This window comes from Callithrix jacchus, chromosome 7 (assembly GCF_049354715.1).
Source record: "Callithrix jacchus isolate 240 chromosome 7, calJac240_pri, whole genome shotgun sequence".
In the NCBI taxonomy this organism is placed as follows: domain Eukaryota; kingdom Metazoa; phylum Chordata; class Mammalia; order Primates; family Cebidae; genus Callithrix; species Callithrix jacchus.
This window is the reverse complement of record NC_133508.1, coordinates 62,082,425-62,102,455: the sequence shown is the minus strand read 5'-3', so window position 1 is coordinate 62,102,455 and position 20,031 is coordinate 62,082,425. Positions and strand designations below refer to the sequence as shown.

General features: G+C 39.0%; 1 protein-coding gene across 1 annotated transcript in view; it reads right to left on the bottom strand.

Annotated features, from left to right (window-relative positions):
* MACO1 (macoilin 1) overlaps nt 1-20,031 on the bottom strand; it is a 66,385-nt gene that overhangs the window by 45,364 nt on the left and 990 nt on the right. Inside the window, exons 2-3 of the mRNA XM_035308179.3 lie at nt 4,502-4,643; nt 2,470-2,596 (exon numbers count right to left, since the gene is read on the bottom strand). Of these exons, the coding sequence (XP_035164070.1) occupies nt 2,470-2,596; nt 4,502-4,643 (269 nt within the window). The remainder of the gene's footprint in view (nt 1-2,469; nt 2,597-4,501; nt 4,644-20,031) is intronic.

Here is a 20,031-nt window from a genome sequence, read left to right as displayed (position 1 = left end):
TTTCTGAGCCTAGGACTAGAGAGGGGCCAGTAGCCTTTTATGACATTAGCTACATTGCTGCCCTGTGGGTCACCCTCTGAACTAGTTCCCAATAGGTTCTATTAATAGTTATATGGGCCAGGAGCAGTGGCTCTCAACTATAATCCCAGCACTTTGGGAGGCTGAGGCAGGCGGATCACCTGAGGTCGGGAGTTTGAGACCAGCCTGACCAACATGAAGAAACATCTCTACTAAAAATACAAAATTAGTCAGGCATGATGGCACATGCCTGTAATCTCAGCTACTCAGGAGGCTGAGGCAGGAGAATCACTTGAACCTGCGAGGCAGAAGTTGCAGTAAGCTAAGATCGCATCACTGCACTCCAGCCTGGGCAACAAGAGCGAAACTCCATCCCCGCCCCCTCCAAAAAAATACTTATGTGGTTAGTTTCTTCTCCACTACTAAGATTTTACTAAAGAAATTTAAGGAATTGCCACAGCTCATCAGAATCACAGAATATTTGAGGTAGAAGGTTCTTTAGACATTATTTAGATTAATATGAGGAAGAACTTTGATAGGTGCCCAAAATGGAGTCATCTCCCTAAGCTGAGACATAGGGAGAGTGACGAGTGTAAAAGGCAGGTCATTCGAAACTGAGGCCCAACATAAGGAAATATAAATTAAAAACTGGTGGGAAGAAAAATCACTGTAATTAGAGGAAAGCAGACTAAAGAACCTTCATAGTAGCTTATAAATCAAGTCAGATATGAAAGAGTGTGAAACATGGTGAAAAATCACACTTATAGCAGATACTTTAAAAAACACAGCTCAATTGTCTTCTACATGGGCCAACAGCATCATCTTAGCAGCTTTGAGAAGAGGATGAATGTTGGTCCAGGGAGCTTTTATTATTTGGTGCTCCCTCCCTGGCCAAAATCCTACAGGTTGTAGCTAGGCCCAAGAATCAAGTTTCATGCAGCTTTGCAGACAAGTTTGACACTGAGACCCAATCCTCAAATCCAAGTTCTGGCTTTCACAGTGGGTTGAGGCTGTCAAAATATCTCATCTGATTTTAGTTTGAACTAATGGAAGTAATGCTCTAAGAAGCAGGGAGCTCTACTCTAGTCAGAACACACCTGCAATAGTACAGAGAACCACTGAGAAGTAGGCAGACTAAGAGGGTAAAAGTGATTAAAATATATAAGGAAAAGCTGGTGAAACCAGAGATATTCTTGCCTACACAAAAGACTTAAGAGGTTATGATAGTGTCTTTAAATCTCTAAAGAAATGTTAATGTGGAAGGGAGACTACATTCATTCAGTGTGGCTCTAATGCAGAGGTTCAATGTTTGTGATTGAGGGGATGGTCTAGTAGTCCCTTTGATATTTTTTGTTTTGCTTTTGTTTTGTTTTGTTTGAGACGGATTCTCCCTCTGTCATCCAGGCTGGAGTGCAGTGGTGCAATCTCAGCTCACCACAACCTCTGCCTCCCTGGTTCAAGCGATTCTCCAGCCTCAGCCTCCTGAGTAGTTGGGATTACAGGCATAAGCCACCACAACTGGCTCATTTTTTTATTTTTAGTAGAGACACAGTTTCACCATGTTAGCCAGGTTTGTCTTGAACCCCTGACCTCAGGTGATTTGCCTGCATTGGCCTCCCAAAGTGCTGGAATTACAGGCATGAGCAACTGTGCCTGGCTCCCTTGACATTTTAAGGAAAAGTTTTATACATTCCCTTATGTTTTTCTGGGGAAAACCTCTTTAGATCCTCTAAGAAATCAGCAAGCTGTGTCTTAGTCCAGATACTTAGGAGGAGGCTGAGGTGGGAAGATCATTTGAGCCCAGGAGTGCAAGTCCAGCCTCGGCAACATAGCAAGATCCCATCTTAAAAAAAAAGAGAGAGAGATTTTTAAAAAAGAAATCAACAAGCCTAAGAACAGTTAAGACGCACTGGGTCAAAGTAAAAGGAGGAAAATTCTGGCTTAATATGAGGAAGAACTTTATTTGATAGTTGCCCAAAAATAAAGTAGGGGTACCAGGAACAGTAGGTAAGTTCCTTGTCACTGTAGGTTTCCCACCAGATGTAAAACTACCATGTGCTGTGGGGATTCTCTTGCCAAATTCATCTAAATGACATTTCTTTCAATGCTGAAATTCCATGAACTTTTTTTTTCTTTTTTGGCACACGGCTATTTTCAAGTATACTTAAGTAGAAACCACTCCAACTTTTCTTTAAAAAAAAAAAGATATATTCAGAATGAGAGTTGGTACCTGCAATGCCTGTGATTGAAATATCAAATCATAATGGCTTAAAGTTTTGATTCAAATAATGAAAAAATATTTATCTTTTTTGAAGGTATATTATAATCTATTATGAAAACTTTAAAATATCCACATTAAATTCAACTCTAAATAACGTATTCAAAGAAATAACCATATTAAAAAATTTGAATATAAGATTTCTATCCATCTAAGAAATCATTAACACTTACCTGTGTGCCATACATACTGAACCCATACATATGTGCTAGCAGCAAAAAAAAGCCATTGTATGGGGATGAACAGCAGGCATATTATATTTGACGTGAATGCTACACAAACAAAAAATACTGAGAAGGCCTAAAGGGAAAAACAAAACAAAATAAAAGACACATCTTAGAACTTGTTATTTTCAACCACATGTTGTGAAACATATGTTGGACACAATTACTGAAACTGCTAAGAGATAACTTGGTAACTATAGAGCAAATTCACAAAAAGAAATTTTAAACATTTAAAATCAACCATATAAAAAGGAGTGGTTACTTTAACATTAAAGAGTAATACTACTTATGATCCTCAAATAATGAAAAAGAACTGGACCAGAACGAACTGAGGTGGAAGCATAGTGAGTTCATTTGGATTCCAAATACATGTGGGTTACTTGAAAGAAATAGAATTTTTTTTTTTTTTTGAGATGGAGTCTCACTCTGTTGCCCAGGATGGAGGACAGTGGTGCCATCTTGGCTCACTGCAACCTCTACCTTCTGAGTTCAAGTGATTCTCATGCCTCAGCCTCCCGACTACATGGGACTACAGGCACATGCTACCATGCCTGGCTAATTTTTTGTATTTTTAGTAGAGACAGGGTTTCATTGTGTTAGCCAGGCTGGTATCGAACTCCTGACTTCAAGTGATCTGCCCGCCTTGGCCTCCCAAAGTTCTGGAATTACAGGCATGAGTCACTGCACCCAGCCCTACAAGAACTAGAATTTTAACACAGAAAAGCCTCCTCTCTCTTCACAAACCATTCCTAAAGAGCTTCATTCTTAAAAGACAGGCTTTCTGAAGCACAGATGAACCATAATATTAGTAAGAAATATACTGACGCTATTAGGTCGGTGCAAAAGTAATTGCACCAACCTAATAATAATTTTAATAATGCAGCTTTCCTCTGAACACCACTATCACCAACAGAACATGAGCCAAAACCAGCTTTTTAAAGCATGGATTTGCTCTGACCAAAGCACCAGGCCTGGGTGGGAGAGTTATAGTTTTAAAATGTGGCTGTGGAACATGACAGAATTAACACATTCATCAAGGGAACAAGCCCAGGCCTATGCTTGCTCCAATCTAGCAGTTGTCTAAAAGTGGTTTGGAATTTATGGGGTGTTTTTGAGATCCCTCCAAAGGGCTCTTCGAGGTTGAAACTATTTTCATAACAATACTGAGATGTTATCTGCCTTTAGTACACTCCTTTACTCATGCATATGGTATAATTTTCTGTAAGTCACATGACATATGATACAGTAGCAGAATGACTTCAGAAGCAGATATGAGAATCTAGCTGTCTTCCATTGAGCCAGATATTAAAGAGATTTATAAAAATGGAGCCACTCTTCTATATCCTGTTTGTTTTAGAAAATATACAGCTATTTTTCACTTAAAAATGTAATTTCTATTAATGTGTAATGGACTTATTATTATGTTTAACTGAATTAATAAGTATGTATTTTAAATTTTTCTCAGTTTTAATTTCTAATATAGTAAAAACTGGATAGATATAAGCAGCACTAACAAAAGCTCTCTGGTGTCCTCAATAGTTTTTAAGAGTGAAAAGGGGCCCTGAGACCAAAACGTATGAAACACTGCTCTAACTCGAATCCAATCACTAACCTAGCAATAGCAGATCCGGAAACACTTCAAAGCAGGACTGAGCAATTTTTTTATTTCAAGATAGGAACGGCCTTTATTGGCTGCAACAGGAAATGGAAGAGGAGGGGATACAGAATCCCCAGACCAGGTTGCCACCCTCCAAAACCCTGAGTAATTATTGCTTCCTCCACTATTCTGTTTCACTGGAATCAGAGAGGAGAAAATATAATGATTTGATCAACAGGTTTAGACAAAATAGTTTAGAGGACAATTTCAGTTAACACACCCTATTAACTAATGCTAACATAATCACCTGAGTATTGCTAATAACATCTACTTTAAACAGCTGAACAATCCCCACATATGGAAAACATGTATTAGTAAACATACCAGTCCCTGGTATCTGAAGGAATCATAGACGCTTCTGATGAAAAGCCAGAATGGCCACAGGTATTCAAATCTGAACTCCAGGACAAAATCTGCTAGGAGGACAAGTGCCCATACTACCAGGAATTTCAGGTATAAAAATGTACTGCAAAATATAAAAATAGAGAATTAAAGTCATTTGTGAAGAACTAGAAATAGAAAATTCATTGTTTCTGTTTAAAAAGACAAAAAGAAAACCCTCCATATATCATGAAAACAACGGAGATAAAGCACAAAAAAGAGATGCTGCCATGGCCCATCTACATTTTAAATGCTCTGGTGTTCATTCTGAGACCCAAAACTATCAAGATAAGATGATAGCCAAAAATGCTTAATTCCACTTAAGATGGAAAAAAAAAAAATTTAAATCCCACTACTATTTTAAAAATGTGCTAAGTGTCTGACTTAAAAATATTGCAACACTCTCAAAATTACAGCTTTCAAGCTGTTCTTCATTAGAAGAAAATGTCACAGTTGAAAGGCTTCAAATTTACTGTTTCCCCACCCCTCTACATCTGTTTGAAGAGTCTTTGAAATTCTTGATGCACATCCTTACATGCTTAAAGAATTCTGTCTTTCTTTCTTCCCTTTTTCCTCTTGCCTCTGTATATAGTATTCATCTGCATTAACCAAACAAAAACCAAATGACTTCCCCAAATAGACAGAAACTAACTTAGGGAGCAGATGCTAATCACTACCAAGGGCTGTGAAAGCACAAAAATGTACATTAAAGAAAACAATCCTTAAACATCTAAGCCATGCTCTAGCTGAGATCTAAGTGTGTGCTCCCAGTTCACTCTGGATTTGTGTCTAACAGAAACACTCTGACAAGCCAGTTAGGACACATATGTAACCACTGCAGTAGTCAAACAAGGTAAGGACACAGAAAAAAAAAATTATTTTTCATATTATTCTATAAGTCAATTTTCCAGTTCATTAGTTGCATAATGAACAATAGAAGCCTTTAGATTCTACTTATTAATAAGCCTCTATTTCTGTGCTCCTAATTCTGCCAATTCTGGAGGTCAAATTTAGGTATCAAAAAAATATTTTCCACAATATACATACTGGAAATACCTAAAATTCACTTTTACTTGGGATAAAGCCTTGCATGGTATTTTGCAATACAAACATTCCAATACTGATGTGATCAAATTAGTCATTTGAAAAAACAATGAAATTGAACATTTTAATAAATAATTTTGAAAATATTCCAATAAGATACAGAAGACTTACATACTTGGAGGAAAAAACCAAAAGCAAGAACTTAAAGTAAAACTTAAAAAAAAGACAGAAGAAAAGTAAAAAGAAAACAGAAAAAAAAGCAGGATCTGGCATTAAGATTTATTTTGTGCCCTTTGAAGCCATTCAGGTAAGAAATGTCAAGAACACAAACATTTGACTGTCAATGATACAGTATTCACAGTGATACAAAATTTGTCATCTAGGTTCGGTTTCTAATATTTATCCTTAGAACTTCTTTAGGTTTGATAAGTTTCTACTAAGAGGTTTGCTGTAAAATAAAAGAACCTGATAGAATGCAGTGGCAAGATCATAGCTCACAGCAGCCTCAATCTCCTGGGCTCAAGCAATCCTTCTACCTCAGCTTCCCAAGTAGGTGGTACTACAGGTGTGTGCCACCGTGTTTGTCTAATTTCTTTTATTTTTTTATAGAGACAGGGGTCTCGACATGTTATCCAAGCTCCTCGGTCTCAAAACTCCTCAGCTCAAGTGATCCTCCTGTCTCACCCTTCCAAAGTATTGGGATTACAGGTATGCGCCTGGCCAGAACATAGTCTCAAATCCTAAGTCCCACCTTTTAGTTTCATTTCACTAGAGTTCTGCTGGCCAGATGAAGATAGAGCCCTCATAATTCTCACTCATTAAATCCGTAACTGACCCAGTGGAGAGCAATGCACATTTTATTAGAAAGAATAACTGAGGGCCAGGCACAGTGGCTTACACTTGTAATCCCAATAGTTGGGGGGGCCAATGGGGTAGGGTCGCTTGTGTCCAGGAATTTGAGACCAGCCTGGGCAACACAGCAAGACCCCATCTGTACAAAAAAATTTAAAAATTAGCCAAGTAGTGCACACTTGTCGTCCCAGCTACCCAGGAGGCTGAGGTAGGAGAATTGCTTGAACTTGGGAGGTCCATGCTGCAATGAGCCATGACTGTGCCACTGCACTCCAGCCTGGGTGACAGAGCAAGACCCTGTCTCAAAACAAAAAAAAAAACAGAAACAAACAAAAAACACAACTGACTAATGCAGGCATTTGGGAGCACAAATCTAGTTTGAAACTAGATTTCCAAGATGCTTGCTTTAAAACTAAGAGGTTTTTTCCTTGTGTCCAAAACTGTTTCTAGGTTTTGAAAAAGGAATTAACAGCCTCTCTGCTGTGGTTTCAGAGCGTTTTTTGTTTTTGTTTTTGTTTTTTTTTTTTGCATAGCTAGGCCAGGCACAGTGGCTCACGCCTGTAATCCCAGCACTTTGGGAGGCCAAGGCGGGCAGATTGCTTGAGCTCAGGAGTTCACAACCAGCCTGGGCAACACAGTGAAATCCCATCTCTACTAAAAAAAAATAGAAAAAAATTAGCCGGGCGTGGCAGCGTGTGCCTGTTAGTCCCAGCTATTTGGAAGGCTGAGGCAAGAGAATTGCTTGAACCCAGGAGACAGAGGTTGCAGTGAGTCGAGATCATGCCACTACACTCCAGCCTGGGCAACAGAGCGAGACTCCGTCTCAAAAAAAAAAAAAAAAAAAAGGCATAGCTAGAAGCTGTGGCATGCACCGGCAGTCCCAGCTATTTGGAAGGCTGAGGCAGGAGGATCATTTGAGCACTGAGTTCAAGTCCAGCCTGGTCAACAAAGTAAGACCCCATCTCTTTTTTTTTGTTTTTGTTGTTGTTGTTTTTTTTTTTTTTTTTTGAAACTGACCAGGCTGGAATGCAGTGTGGCAATCTCGGCTCACTGCAACCTCCATCTCCTGGGTTCAAGCAATTCTCCTGACTCAGCCTCCCTAGTAGCTAGGATTATAGGCACACACCACCATGCCCGGCTAATTTTTGTATTTTTTTTTTCAGTAGAGATGTGGTTTCACTATATTGGCAAGACCAGTCTCAAAATCCTGACCTCAAGTGATCCGCCTACCTCGGCCTCCCAAAATGCTGGGATTACAGGCGTAAGCCACCATGGGGGGCCAAGACCCTATCTCTTTAAAAAAAAAAAAAAAAGACATGGAAATGTATTCATTTTCCTGATTAATCCTTTTCCCCATGGAGCCACCTCTGGAATGTAGCTGAATGAGAGACATGAAGCGTACTCCATCATGTCTGGTCCTTACGATTCCCGAAGTGGAGAAGAAAGAGCACTACCAATTGCTTTCTGCCCAAAATGTCCCCAAGGCATGGCAGGATCCCAGTCGGATCCTGCCATGGCAACTTTCTGTTTCACTATTTAGATAGCATAACCCAAAGAATGACAGCCTGTTGATACATACTTTTTAAAAATTCAATCATTTAAAACTAAGGCAGTTCAAAAATGATCATCTTTGTTAGTGACTATTCTTTTTCAATTGTGTAACTTTAAGGCGGGGTTCCTTTTGATACATTTCTTTTCAAAAAACTGCTTTCATACTTTGATGTTTCTTGACACCCATTTCTTGCTGAGTCACAGTTTAGAAGTACAGATATCTAAGGAAACTTGATCTTTTACAAACATATGCCATACCCTCAGCTTTCCTCTGGCTCTCCTTTCAGGCAGGCCTGCCTCTAAAATCAAGAGACAACCTAATTAACAAAGCTGACTTTCTCTAAGACTAATCTCAAATTCTACTAAGTCACTTTAGTCTTAGAGTTTTTGGAAGTTTAAGACAGCTGCCTGAATTCAGTATTCACTTAGTCCTCTCCATCAGTAACTCATGTCTTTTATCCTTCTGTAGGTACATGAACAGAAGTTAAAAGACAAGTAATCTAAAGTGACTGCTCATCAGAGTAAAAGCCCTAATTCCTCCCTTTCATTTTCTGAAGGTCATAAGATTTTTGGCAAATCTAAAGAGATGACATCACAAAGGATGAGAAAATCAGACAGGAATTTAAGCCATCATGGCATTCCAAAATATTTCTTTTAAACCATGAAGAAAATATGATTAAATATAAATACTTTTATACACAGTTCATTATATGACTCATGATTGATTTGATGTTACCTTGATTCTCTGATCCAAATAAGTTTGCTAATAACTATAAAATACTGTATCTTGAACAAAATTTTAAGGCATAATCGCAATAAAATGATATTTTCCAAAACAATATATTGAAACAAGGGTAAATGAATAACATCATCTGATGGTCTTATAAGCTTTTATTCTGAGTGCCAGTGAAATTAAGAAAAGTCTTATACAATTGTTAGGCTTAATAGTGGTGACTCTATCAAAGTGAATATTAACTGTAAGATTCCCCCCCCCATTCTATTCCTACCCTTTGTAAAAAAATTTTACAACCATTTTTTACCTCAATCCATTTAGCAGTTCTCTCCATCCATGGATTGATCATCTATGATTAATAAGAAGCACTATTGAAGATTCTTCTTATTCCAAGTAGAAGTGTATCTTTTTCTCCAGTATCTCTAGATGATCTAGATCATTTTCTGGAGCCCACACAATTACCAGGAGCTGGCCATCAATCCTCAGTACCTGACCTTTTTCCTAGGCAGACTAATGGCCATTTAGTTCAGTTGGTCCTCACTACAGAAATGAGTCTGTAGTTCTGCTCATAGCCACCCACTCAATCCCAGCTTTCCTGTCCTCTCGGTAATGGCAACTGTGAGTCGCCTCTAGCATTCAGGGTGCACTTTGATACTTCCTACACCAAACTGCTTTATCTTCTCTGTTATCTAATATCTCTCCCTACTGGACATCACCTCTAGAACATTCATCTAGCCCCTTATCTGGCTTGTACTCTACCTGAAGTCTCACACTGGCCATTTGTTAATTACAGTCTTGCTAACCAAAGTAGTGGTCTCTGGACAAGCAGCATCACCATCATATATGAGCTTTTTAGAAAAGTAGAATTTCAAGACCTATTTAATTTAGCCTACATTTTAACAAGATCTGTAGGCTATTTGTACATACAATCAAATTTTAGAAGCACTGGTATATAATATAAATTTCTCATTGTTATAAGAACTTCCACTCAATTCCAGGATGTCTCAGAAAAAAAATGCCCTAATCAGATAATGAGTACTTATCACCCAACTGCTGACTGTCCTCCTCTCAACTGGGAACATTCCAACTGTTCAGGGTTAGTTCTTCCATTTTTCAACATTTCTTTCTAAGTCAAAGCCAAGATCCCTACCTAAATACAATTAAAACTAAATGAAGCACTTCCATTGCTACTCATCCTTCAGCACACAGCACAAATACATACTGATATAGCATCCTGTACTATAAGAACACTGAATCACAATTACAATTAAATAATATTTTGTGTAATTAGCTGTTCTGATGTAAAGTCCACAGGAAAAAAGGAGCTGCCTGTTTTATTCCCTGCTTTATCTCCTCAGTGCCCAGCACAGCACTCTGACTACAGGAAGTTAACTTTTTCTCAAAAAATATTTGTTGAGGCCGGGCGTGGTAGCTCATGCCTGTAATCCCAGCACTTTGGGAGGCTGAGGTGGGTAGATCACCTGAGGTCACGAGTTGGAGACCAGCCTGGGCAATATTGTGAAACCTCATCTCTACTAAAAAATTAGCCAGGCATGGTAGCAAACACCTATAATCCCAGCTACTCAAGAGGCTGAGGCAGGAGAATCACTTGAATCCAGGAGACAGAGGTTGCAGTGAGCCGGGATCACGCCACGGCACTCCAGCCTGACTACAAGAGCAAAACTCTGTCTCAAAGAAAAAAGTTGAATAAATGATCTGTAATGTAGAAAAGCATTTAGGACTGATAGGCCTTTTACCAAAACACACACTTACAATGAATATAGAGGGAGAGACGACACACAGATGACCAACCAGGAAGGAAGGTATCTGGACAAAGTAACATCGACCAAGATAACCAATACAGTTTCTGCCTGAAGGATTACCATGCACCTGCTCCCATCTGTTCTGAATGTTCTTCACTATGAAGAAATGAATTCATTAAGCCTTGCTCTGGTGCCAGACTATCACTCCATTTGGCCTACCCGCCACTGGCTCTGACTATAGCAGTGGTTCTCAAAGTATCTTCTATTAAGCCAGACATTAAAGAGCTATACAAAAATGTAAAACCACACCAGTCTTCTCATGAATTTATTTATTTATTGCTACTTTTTTTTTTTTTTTTTTGGAGATGGAGTCTCACTCTGTTGCCCAGGCTGGAGTGCAGCGGCACAGTCTCAGCTCACTGCAACCTCCACTTTCCAGGTTCAAGTTATTCTCTCATCTCGGCCACTCAAGTAGCTGGAATTAGAGGCACCCACCACCATGCCTGGCTAATTTTTGTATTTTCAGTAGAGATGAGGTTTCACCATGTTGGCCAGGTTGGTCTCCAACTCCTGACCTCAGGTGATCCGCCCGCCTTGGCCTCCCAAAGTGCTGGGATTACAAGCATGAGCCACTGAGCCCAGCAATTTACTGTTACTTTTAAGTGAACTAGTGTTTTAAATTTTTCTAGTTCTAACGTTTTTCTTTCTTCCCTTCCCCCCCCCCAGAATTGGGGTCTCCCTTTGTTGCCCACACTGAAGTGCAGTGGTATAATCATAGCTCACTGCAGCCTCAACCTTAACCTGGGTTCAAGTGATCCTCCTAGGGCAACAGTGAGATCCTGGGCTCAAGCCATCTTCCTACCTCGGCCTCCCAAAGAGTTGGGATCACAGGCATGAGCCACCAGACCCAGCCAGTTTTAATTTCTAATACAGTAAATATTTATGGATATAACCCATATAAACCAAAGCTCTCTGATGTTTTCAATCATTTTCAAGAGTGTAAAGAGATCCAGAGACAAAAAAAAATTCTTGAAAAAACAACAACAACAAAAAAGCATGGAAAGTTGTGTGTCAGCCATAAGACAAAATAAACTAGAACCAACCCTGCATTCTGCAGGTACCCTCCTTGTATAACATCCAACAAAGGGGAGCAGGCTGAGAAAACCAAGCTGTTCCACATTTCTTTTTTCTATTCTAGGCCTCCCGCATACTGCAAAGGTAACCTTTCTAGTATCAATTACACACACATGCACACACATACATGTACAGCCACTGCAATGACAAATCTAACAGTATGAAATATGCCCTTTGTTTGTTTGTTTCAGAGACAGAGTCTCACTCTGTCTCCCAGGCTGGAACGAAGTGGTGTGATCATAGCTCACTGAAACCTCCAACTCCTGAGCTCAAGTGATCCTCCCACCTCAGCCTCCCAAATAGCTAGGACGACAGGCACGATCCACCATCCTTGCCTATTTTTTTTCTTTAAAAACAAATCAAATAGGGAACCTTATACCTTTCAGTAAGGTATAAGTACTCTGTACTACTTTTGTGGTTTTTCTAAGTCTAAAATTATTTCAAAATGAAAAGTTAAAAAGAAGCAACGCATACTTGTTATTTAAAATGTAATATAAGAATGTATAATAATAATATAAAAGCCCTTAGTAACCCTGTCCCAAGATGACTACTGTATTTATAAATTGTATAATTTTTTTTTTTTTGAGATAGTCTCGCTCCGTCGCCAGGCGCCAAGCTGGAGTGCAGTGGCACAATCTCAGCTCACTGCAACCTCCGCCTCCTGGGTTCAAGCAATTCTCCTGCCTCAACCTCCCGAGTAGCTGGGACTACAGGCACACACCACGACGCCCAGCTAATTTTTGTATTTTTAGTAGAGATGGGGTTTCACCATGTTGGCCAGGATGGTTTCAATCTCTTGACCTCGTGATCCGCCTGCCCCCACCTCCACCTCCACCTCCGCCTCCGCCTCCCAAAGTGCCAGGATTACAGGCGTGAGCCACTGCGTCCTGCCCATAAATTGTGTAATTTATAAACACAGTTTCTTCATTTTATTCTATATAAACAAATGTGTGTGTTTCTTTCTTAACAAAAAGGTGTTTCTGTTTGTCATGTCCACTTCTTTTTTTTTGTTATTTTATTTTATTTGAGAAAGAGTCTCACTCTGCCGCCCAAATTGGAGTATAGTGGCGTGATCTTGACTCACTGCAACTTCCACCTCCCAGGTTCAAACCATTCTCCTGCCTCAGTCTCCCAAGTAGCTGGGATAATAGGCTCATGCCATCACGCCCAGCTAATTTTTGTATTTTTAGTAGAGATGGGGTTTTGGCCAGGCTGGTCTTGAACTACTGACCTCAGGCGATCCACCCACCTCAACCTTCCAAAGTGCTGAGATTACAGTCTTGAGTTACCGGGTCTGGCCACGATCACCTTTTAATGTAGAAATTTCCCTTAATCATTTCAGCAGCAACACAGAGTTCTACATAGAATTTACACTGTTTCTCTGCAGTCTCCTAACTTCTCTTTCTGTGCTCTTTCAACAGTGCCCTGCAGCTTTTTAGTTCTCTATTCCTCAGGTTTGTTTCCTATGCAATGGCAATAACTACTCTGCCTATTTCACACTCGTGAGGATAAAATGAGATAATTAATATGAAAACATTTGGAAAAGTTACAAGTATGATAGAAACGTGTGATTAATTAGATTATTGCTATCAATTATATAAAGCATAATTTTGATTCCCTTATGAAATGAATTTCTAATGTTTATATAATGTTAACAGGTTTTTCTAGAGCCTGTGAGTTTTCTCTCCTATGCTTCTTCATCCCTCCGCCTCCTAAATTCCATAGACTCCACTGTTAAAAGTATTCCTGAAGCAGAAATTCTAAAACTCCAAACTCACCACTTGCATTAGGTTACAATACATGTCCTTGATATCTCTGTGGCCTATACAGGCCTTAACAAAAATGTTATACTACAAAACTATAAAAACCTTTTTTAGCAATTTTGATTCTAGATTTCTTTCCTTTAAATTGGGGGCTAGTTATGGTGGTTCACACCTGTTATATCAGCACTTTCAGACTGTATTAACCACCATACCTGACCAATTCTCCTTTATTGAGACAGGGTCTTGCTCTATTGCCCAGGCTGGAGTCTGGTGGCACAAACATGGCTCACTGCAGCCTCAAACTCTCGGGCTCACATGATCCTCGCCTCAGCCTCTCGAGTAGCTAGGACTATAGGCATGGGACACCACACCGAGCTAATTTTTTTGATTTTTAGTAGAGATGAGGTCACTATGTTACCCAGGCTGGTCTTGAACTCCCGGACTCAAGTGATCCTCTTGCTTCAGCCTCCCAAAGTGCTGGGTTACAAGCATGAGCCATCACACCTGGCCAAAAATTCTTATTATATCTGAGAAAGAAGACTCAAGCTTCAGATAGTATCTCTGAAACAGGAATCCTTATTTTGGCCATGAACATACTATTTATTCTCTTTAATGTTCAATCGTTTTTGCTACAAGATAGGCAAAATACTGACTTTAATACTGAGGCACTTATTTGGTTTTTAAAAGTGTTGGGTGGGTATGGTGGCTCATGCCTGTAATCCCAGCACTTTGAGAGGCCAAGGTGAGTGGCTCACTTGAGCCCAGGAGTTCAAGACCAGCCTATACAATATGGTGAGACCCCATCTTTATGAAAATGGAAAAGAAAAAAAATAGCCAGGCATGGTGGTACATGCTTCTGGTCCCAGCTACTTGGTCAGCTGAAATGTGAGGATCTCTTTGAACACAGGAGGTGGAGGTTACAGGGAGCTAGCTGTGATCACACTGGGGCACTCCAGCCTGGGTGACAGAATGAGACTCTGTCTCAAAAAAAAAAAAAGTGTTTTGAAGATGAACAACGTAACAATATAATTTAAAAACAGAGTGAGATTATTTCTAGCTATTTCTCTGTGCTGGAGTCGGGGAGGGAGGGGTGGGGGGGGCGGGGGGGGATCAGTCCCCAACAGCTCAAATGCATCAGTGATATGAACAGATATATGAACGTGGACTAGTCACACCATCTCAATCACTAAATGCAAAAGCCCTGAAAAAGAGAAGGCAACAGAGGAGATGGGGTGAGGGATACATTATTTTTGGTGCCACAATCCCATGACTCAAACTGGCATATGGTCCTTAAAGGCAGCAGAGAAAAAATATAAAGGAATCAAGGTCAGTACTATGAATGTCTTCAAAGGCCAGGGATGACAAGCACCTTGGAAGGTTCATTAGCTGAGATAATTTGATGTTGGTTAAATGTCAAATTAAAGATACAAAGTCTCAATATAGTCTCTAAAAGTTGATTAATTTTTTCAAGTTTCCATTGCAGGATGCAAGGTGAGAGACTTTGAAGAAAAGGTCACTCTTTAAGTATCTGAAGAAATCCACAATGGAAAAATGTCTAACAAAGATGTGTGTATCTACTGTTGGTATGTACCATTCTACTTACGCAGCCTGCTGGACAGCCAACTTATTTTTCTTCTGGACTTAATTCTTGAAAAAGAGCCAAGTAAAATAATTATGCCCAAATCTAGAAAGCCTGGGAATAGAGTAGTTGGTATATTTGAAGAGCACACTAAATCTTATGAAGAAAAGTAACCTAATTACAGTACTTAACTATGTTTCTAAAATTTCTACTTGCCCTCCAAACTCCACAAGATGGTAGACTAGAAACATATAAAACAAAGTGCACATTTATGTACATAAAATCCCAAAGGGTTAACAATATCAGTGAGGAGATCTGAGAGAAATGGTCAAAGAAAAAGATTCTAGAAACATAAGTGTTTACAGAACATGAACTGGGTCCATGGAGGTAAATACAAGCATATAACTAGAAAGAAAATGAAAATAATTATTTGTTAAACCTACCATTAAGATATATCTCTAAGTCTAGTGAGGTTCAAGAGAGGCCATGAAGAATCAATGTGAAGAAAAAGGAGACTATCACTGATAAAACAGGAAGCTTTTAAGCGAATAATGTGAAATGAATCACATTCTCTCCTGTTCCCCTCCTCAACCCAGCAGCAATTTAAAGGAATTTTCAAAACACCTAATGAAACTAAACTGCCAAGACTGCTCAGACAGGAAGAATCATAATGAAAGCTGGAGGAAAGTGCTTTTTTAAGGGAGTATGCTACTGGCAAAAATTAAGTGCAAACATCACAATGTGGCAGATTTTTAAAGTGTATTTTGTGAAAACCACAAAAAGAAGAGTTTAATAAACACTTTACTGCACAGGTTAGTGAAAACATTTCAATTTCTCCTTCCCCGACACTCCTCTAAAACAATACAGAATCTATCGCTTTTTTATCAGGTCCAGGATTGTTAAAGTTAAAGCCTACCAAGATTACCAAAATGCTTTTAGGCTATGAGGTTGCAACACAGGTATCTGGGGTTTCAGTTGCGGAACACATGTACAATCAAGGCAGCCAAGGGTCATGCCAGCCTGCAGTGACTTTAATAAGCATAGCCCAAAGGAGTCTAAAACCAGACTTAGAAAACATCATTAAGAAGGCAGAAAAAGCAGTCAAATGAAATCTCTGGAGATCAGATTTAGTAAAGGGTCCGAAAAAGGAAATCGGGAAGTTGAGAAGCAAGCAAAATTTAATCACTTTAAAAAGTCACTTTTAGGAGCCCCAAGGACGGGAGAAGTTTTCTCTGAAATAAAAATGGGAAACAATAACATATCCACTAGTGCTGAGTTCTTAGTCCTAGTTTTAAGGCATTAAGCTACAAAAGGATGACATGTACAATACTGCGCTGCCTGAGCTTCACACAACACTACCAACAGAATCCAGTATAGGAAGACAGGAAGCAGTCTTAAATTCACAATGAGGGGTACTTCCTTTAGCCACCAGTAACACAGATGTAAAATCATTTCCAGAGGCTTAAAACATATACCTTACTTAAAATTTGTATTCTATTTACTTGTATAAATAATCATTTTAACTGTAGAGACTTGGAATATACGTGTACTTTAAACATAAATGTTTCTGCCTCCCTCTTCTACTTACCACACCTTATCTCCTCATTTTTGTATTGTAAAGTGAGTAATTCTCTCAGGGAAAGGAGTGGAAAGTAAGGTAGGGTGAGAAGTGGGGGTAAACCATACACAATCTCCTTAAGGCTTTATAAAAACTACATATTACCCTAACCTAACCTCACTTGGAGAATCACTGCCTGAAATGAGAAATTACTATTGAGAGTATCTGGTACACATGTGACAAGGCAGTCACAGGGAGAGAACCCAGCCCAGAAAACCAAAGGACCTTGAAAATTTAAGAGTTAGGTACTTAATAACTTAGTTTCATATATATATATATATTTTTTTTTTTTTTTGAGACAGAGTTTTGCTCTTGTTACCCAGGCTGGAGTGCAATGGCGCGATCTCGGCTCACTGCAACCTCTACCTCCTGGGTTCAAGCGATTCTCCTGCCTCAGCCTCCCTAGTAGCTGGGAAACAGGCATGTGCCACCATGCCCGGTTAATTTTTGAATTTTTAGTAGAGACGGGGTTTCACCATGTTGACCAGGATGGTCTCGATCTCTTGACCTTGTGATCCACTCGCCTCAGCCTCCCAAAGTGCTGGGATAACAGGCATGAACCATCATGCCCAGCAGTTTCATAATTTTTAAAGTACTTTCATAGCTATCTCATTTGAGATAGAAAAGACTACCTCGTTTAGTGGCAGCTGTCTACTTCATCATAAAATAGCACAGAGCAAAATACAGCCGTTGATGCATCAGGTGAGCCACTAAAACAGTTAAGCTAAAATTTAGTACAACAGAAATGTTTTTACTTGAATAGAACCTAAAATTCTTTGGAACCTCTAAACCACTGTACAAATTTAACATGCTATTACTACAGCCTCCTAGACTGTAATCTCCTTGAAGACAATGAGCCATGTGTCATCCTGTATCCTCCACAATTCTCTCAACAATGCAGGTACTTAATAAATGAAATGGACTAGCTTATATTCATTTATTTATTAATTTACTCACTCAACACTTACTGAACACTGAATGTCTACTCTGTGCCAGGCTCTGGGCTGGATTGAATTTTTTTAAAACTACATTGAATTTTAGCCCCTAATAAGATGAAAAGATCACTATTCCTATTTCCTTTCTCCTATTCTTAATTATTAACTGGATTAAAATATTTCTATAGCACATTTCAATTTTCAAACGATGTTTTATACATATAAATGCAGATATTAATATGTCTAAAATTAATTTTTCTTGTATCTTGCCCCCAGACAGAATTCCAACACAGCCATGGTACTCACAATAAATGATATCATTTCAGTTACCTCAGTAACAGTTGCTGGACTATAGCCCATGATTAAAAGTGTCTCCACAACAGGATTTTTTAAAGCAAGACCAAACAGCAACCGACCCCTTGTTTTGACTACTCAACTTTTGTTTACAGTTGCACCAAATCTTATAGTATTTCCTGCCGCCTTAAAAAATAAACCACACATGTTAAACTGTGATAGCAACAACCTGGCAAATAGTATCTGTAAACTACACTAGGATTTATAAGGCATTTCACAAACTGTACATGTCCTCCTTTAGTCCTCAAAACTCACTTGAAGATGGGATAACTAGGGCTCAAAGCTGCGGATGCCCTTCCCTGCCTAAAGCAGCAGAGCTAGGAATTGGGTCTGATCCTCCGTCTCCTGATTCCTGCAGTCCAGTGCGGTTTCACCACAGCTGCTGTCTCCTTCCCACGCCAAGGCTCAGAAAGTTGTACAGACTGAGAACATGAAAATAATAAGCCCATGAAAGGTTTGGCTATGAAACAGTAGAGAGTGGTTATCAAAACTGTCAACACAGCCTCAGAAAAAAAAAACAAAGCTCTCTGTTAAATGAATCCAAAATTGGCCAGATGTTGCTGAGAAACAAAATGGGCAATAGATGGTGTGAAAACAACTTAGTATAGACTTAAATTTGATGATGACCAGAAATGTGATATTCATGAATCCTCAAGCATTCTAGTTTACAACCAGTCCACTCATCCTGTTTGCTTTAGAAATAGAAATAACTGGAAATTTTTCTAAATCTCTCTTTAAAAACAGAATTGGGGGGAAAAAAATCTTGTTCTTCAGTCCAATAATATATATTCCATAATATAAATTAACAAACAGATAAGTGAGTTGAAACGCTCATTATATGATGTTCCAAACAGGAAAGACAGGTAGAAATACTTTAGGTCTTTTCTTAACACTTAAAGAATGCAAAAGACAGAAAAGTAAGATTTAAGGCTAACACACTGTTGGTTTTTTAAATTTTGCAGACAAACCTCTGAATAACTTGCACAGAGTATTCACAATTAACCTTTAGGTTAAGAAAATTCAAATTTCAAAAGCCATCAGTAAAATGTAAATCTTCATTAAACAATGAATTCACTTCTTTACATCGACTCACACTGAGTAGTTATAATGGCACAGATTGTAAACTGGGTCTATTTGTTCAAGTACAAAGATAAAACGAAATACAGCAGAAAACATGTAAACAATATGGGACTCTCAATCTTCTTGTTATAAATGGAGGTACATCATCTTATGTTACTGTAAATAGCAGCTATTCAAATGCCACAGTCGTGCTAAGTCTACCAACTCTGTTTAATATGCCTTTTCTATTCTTAGGTTACCATTAACGTTAAGCTGGTCAAATATTTTTCAACAGCCAAGGAGGGGAAGCTTTCTTTTATTCAAGAATGTATAGTGTATGTAACGTGAATTGAAGAGACCTTTCCTCCATCCACGTGTAGGAAAAATTGTTTGCTTTTACAGTTTTAGTTAAAATGGTCAAGTTTGATTGATTCAGCATAGATGCAAGTCTGTTTAACTCACTGCTCTATCCTCACTGATTAGAAGAGTTCCTGGCACATGGTATATATAATTGCTGAATGAATGAATTACTCCTGTGCTCTATGGCTCGTTATGTAAGAATATACCCAAGAACTTTTTACTTTGACTTCTTAATGCTTTTAAACTTGAAGAAAATCCCCAGTGTTTACATCAGTCAGCTGCTTGTGGAAAGCAATCATTCCACATGTGTAAACAAGAGCATGTGCAAGGTGTACAGTTATGTTAAGACAACTTGGGTGTCATCAGCTACCTCACATATTTCTCGAAATCCCAAGCTAGAGGAGCTAAATTCTGAAACACCATGAGGACTCAATTAAGCCTATATCCACAGGCTGAGAATTCTCCTTTGTAAACTAATTGCTTCTCCACCGAAATCTGTAACAAGGCAAATACCATTTACAATTAACATTCTGAGAAGAACCTGAAAATAACAATCGTACACAAATCGACTTGGGGAAGTTATGATAGTAAGCTGCCCCATGAACCTGTTGTCTTTCTACACGGGTGGACTGAATTCAATTTCTATTTAAAGGGACACTGCTTTCCTTGTGGATGGGGCTGGGGGGGGGGAGAATTTGAAGAAAATCCCTCTTTAAAAACGTTCAAAG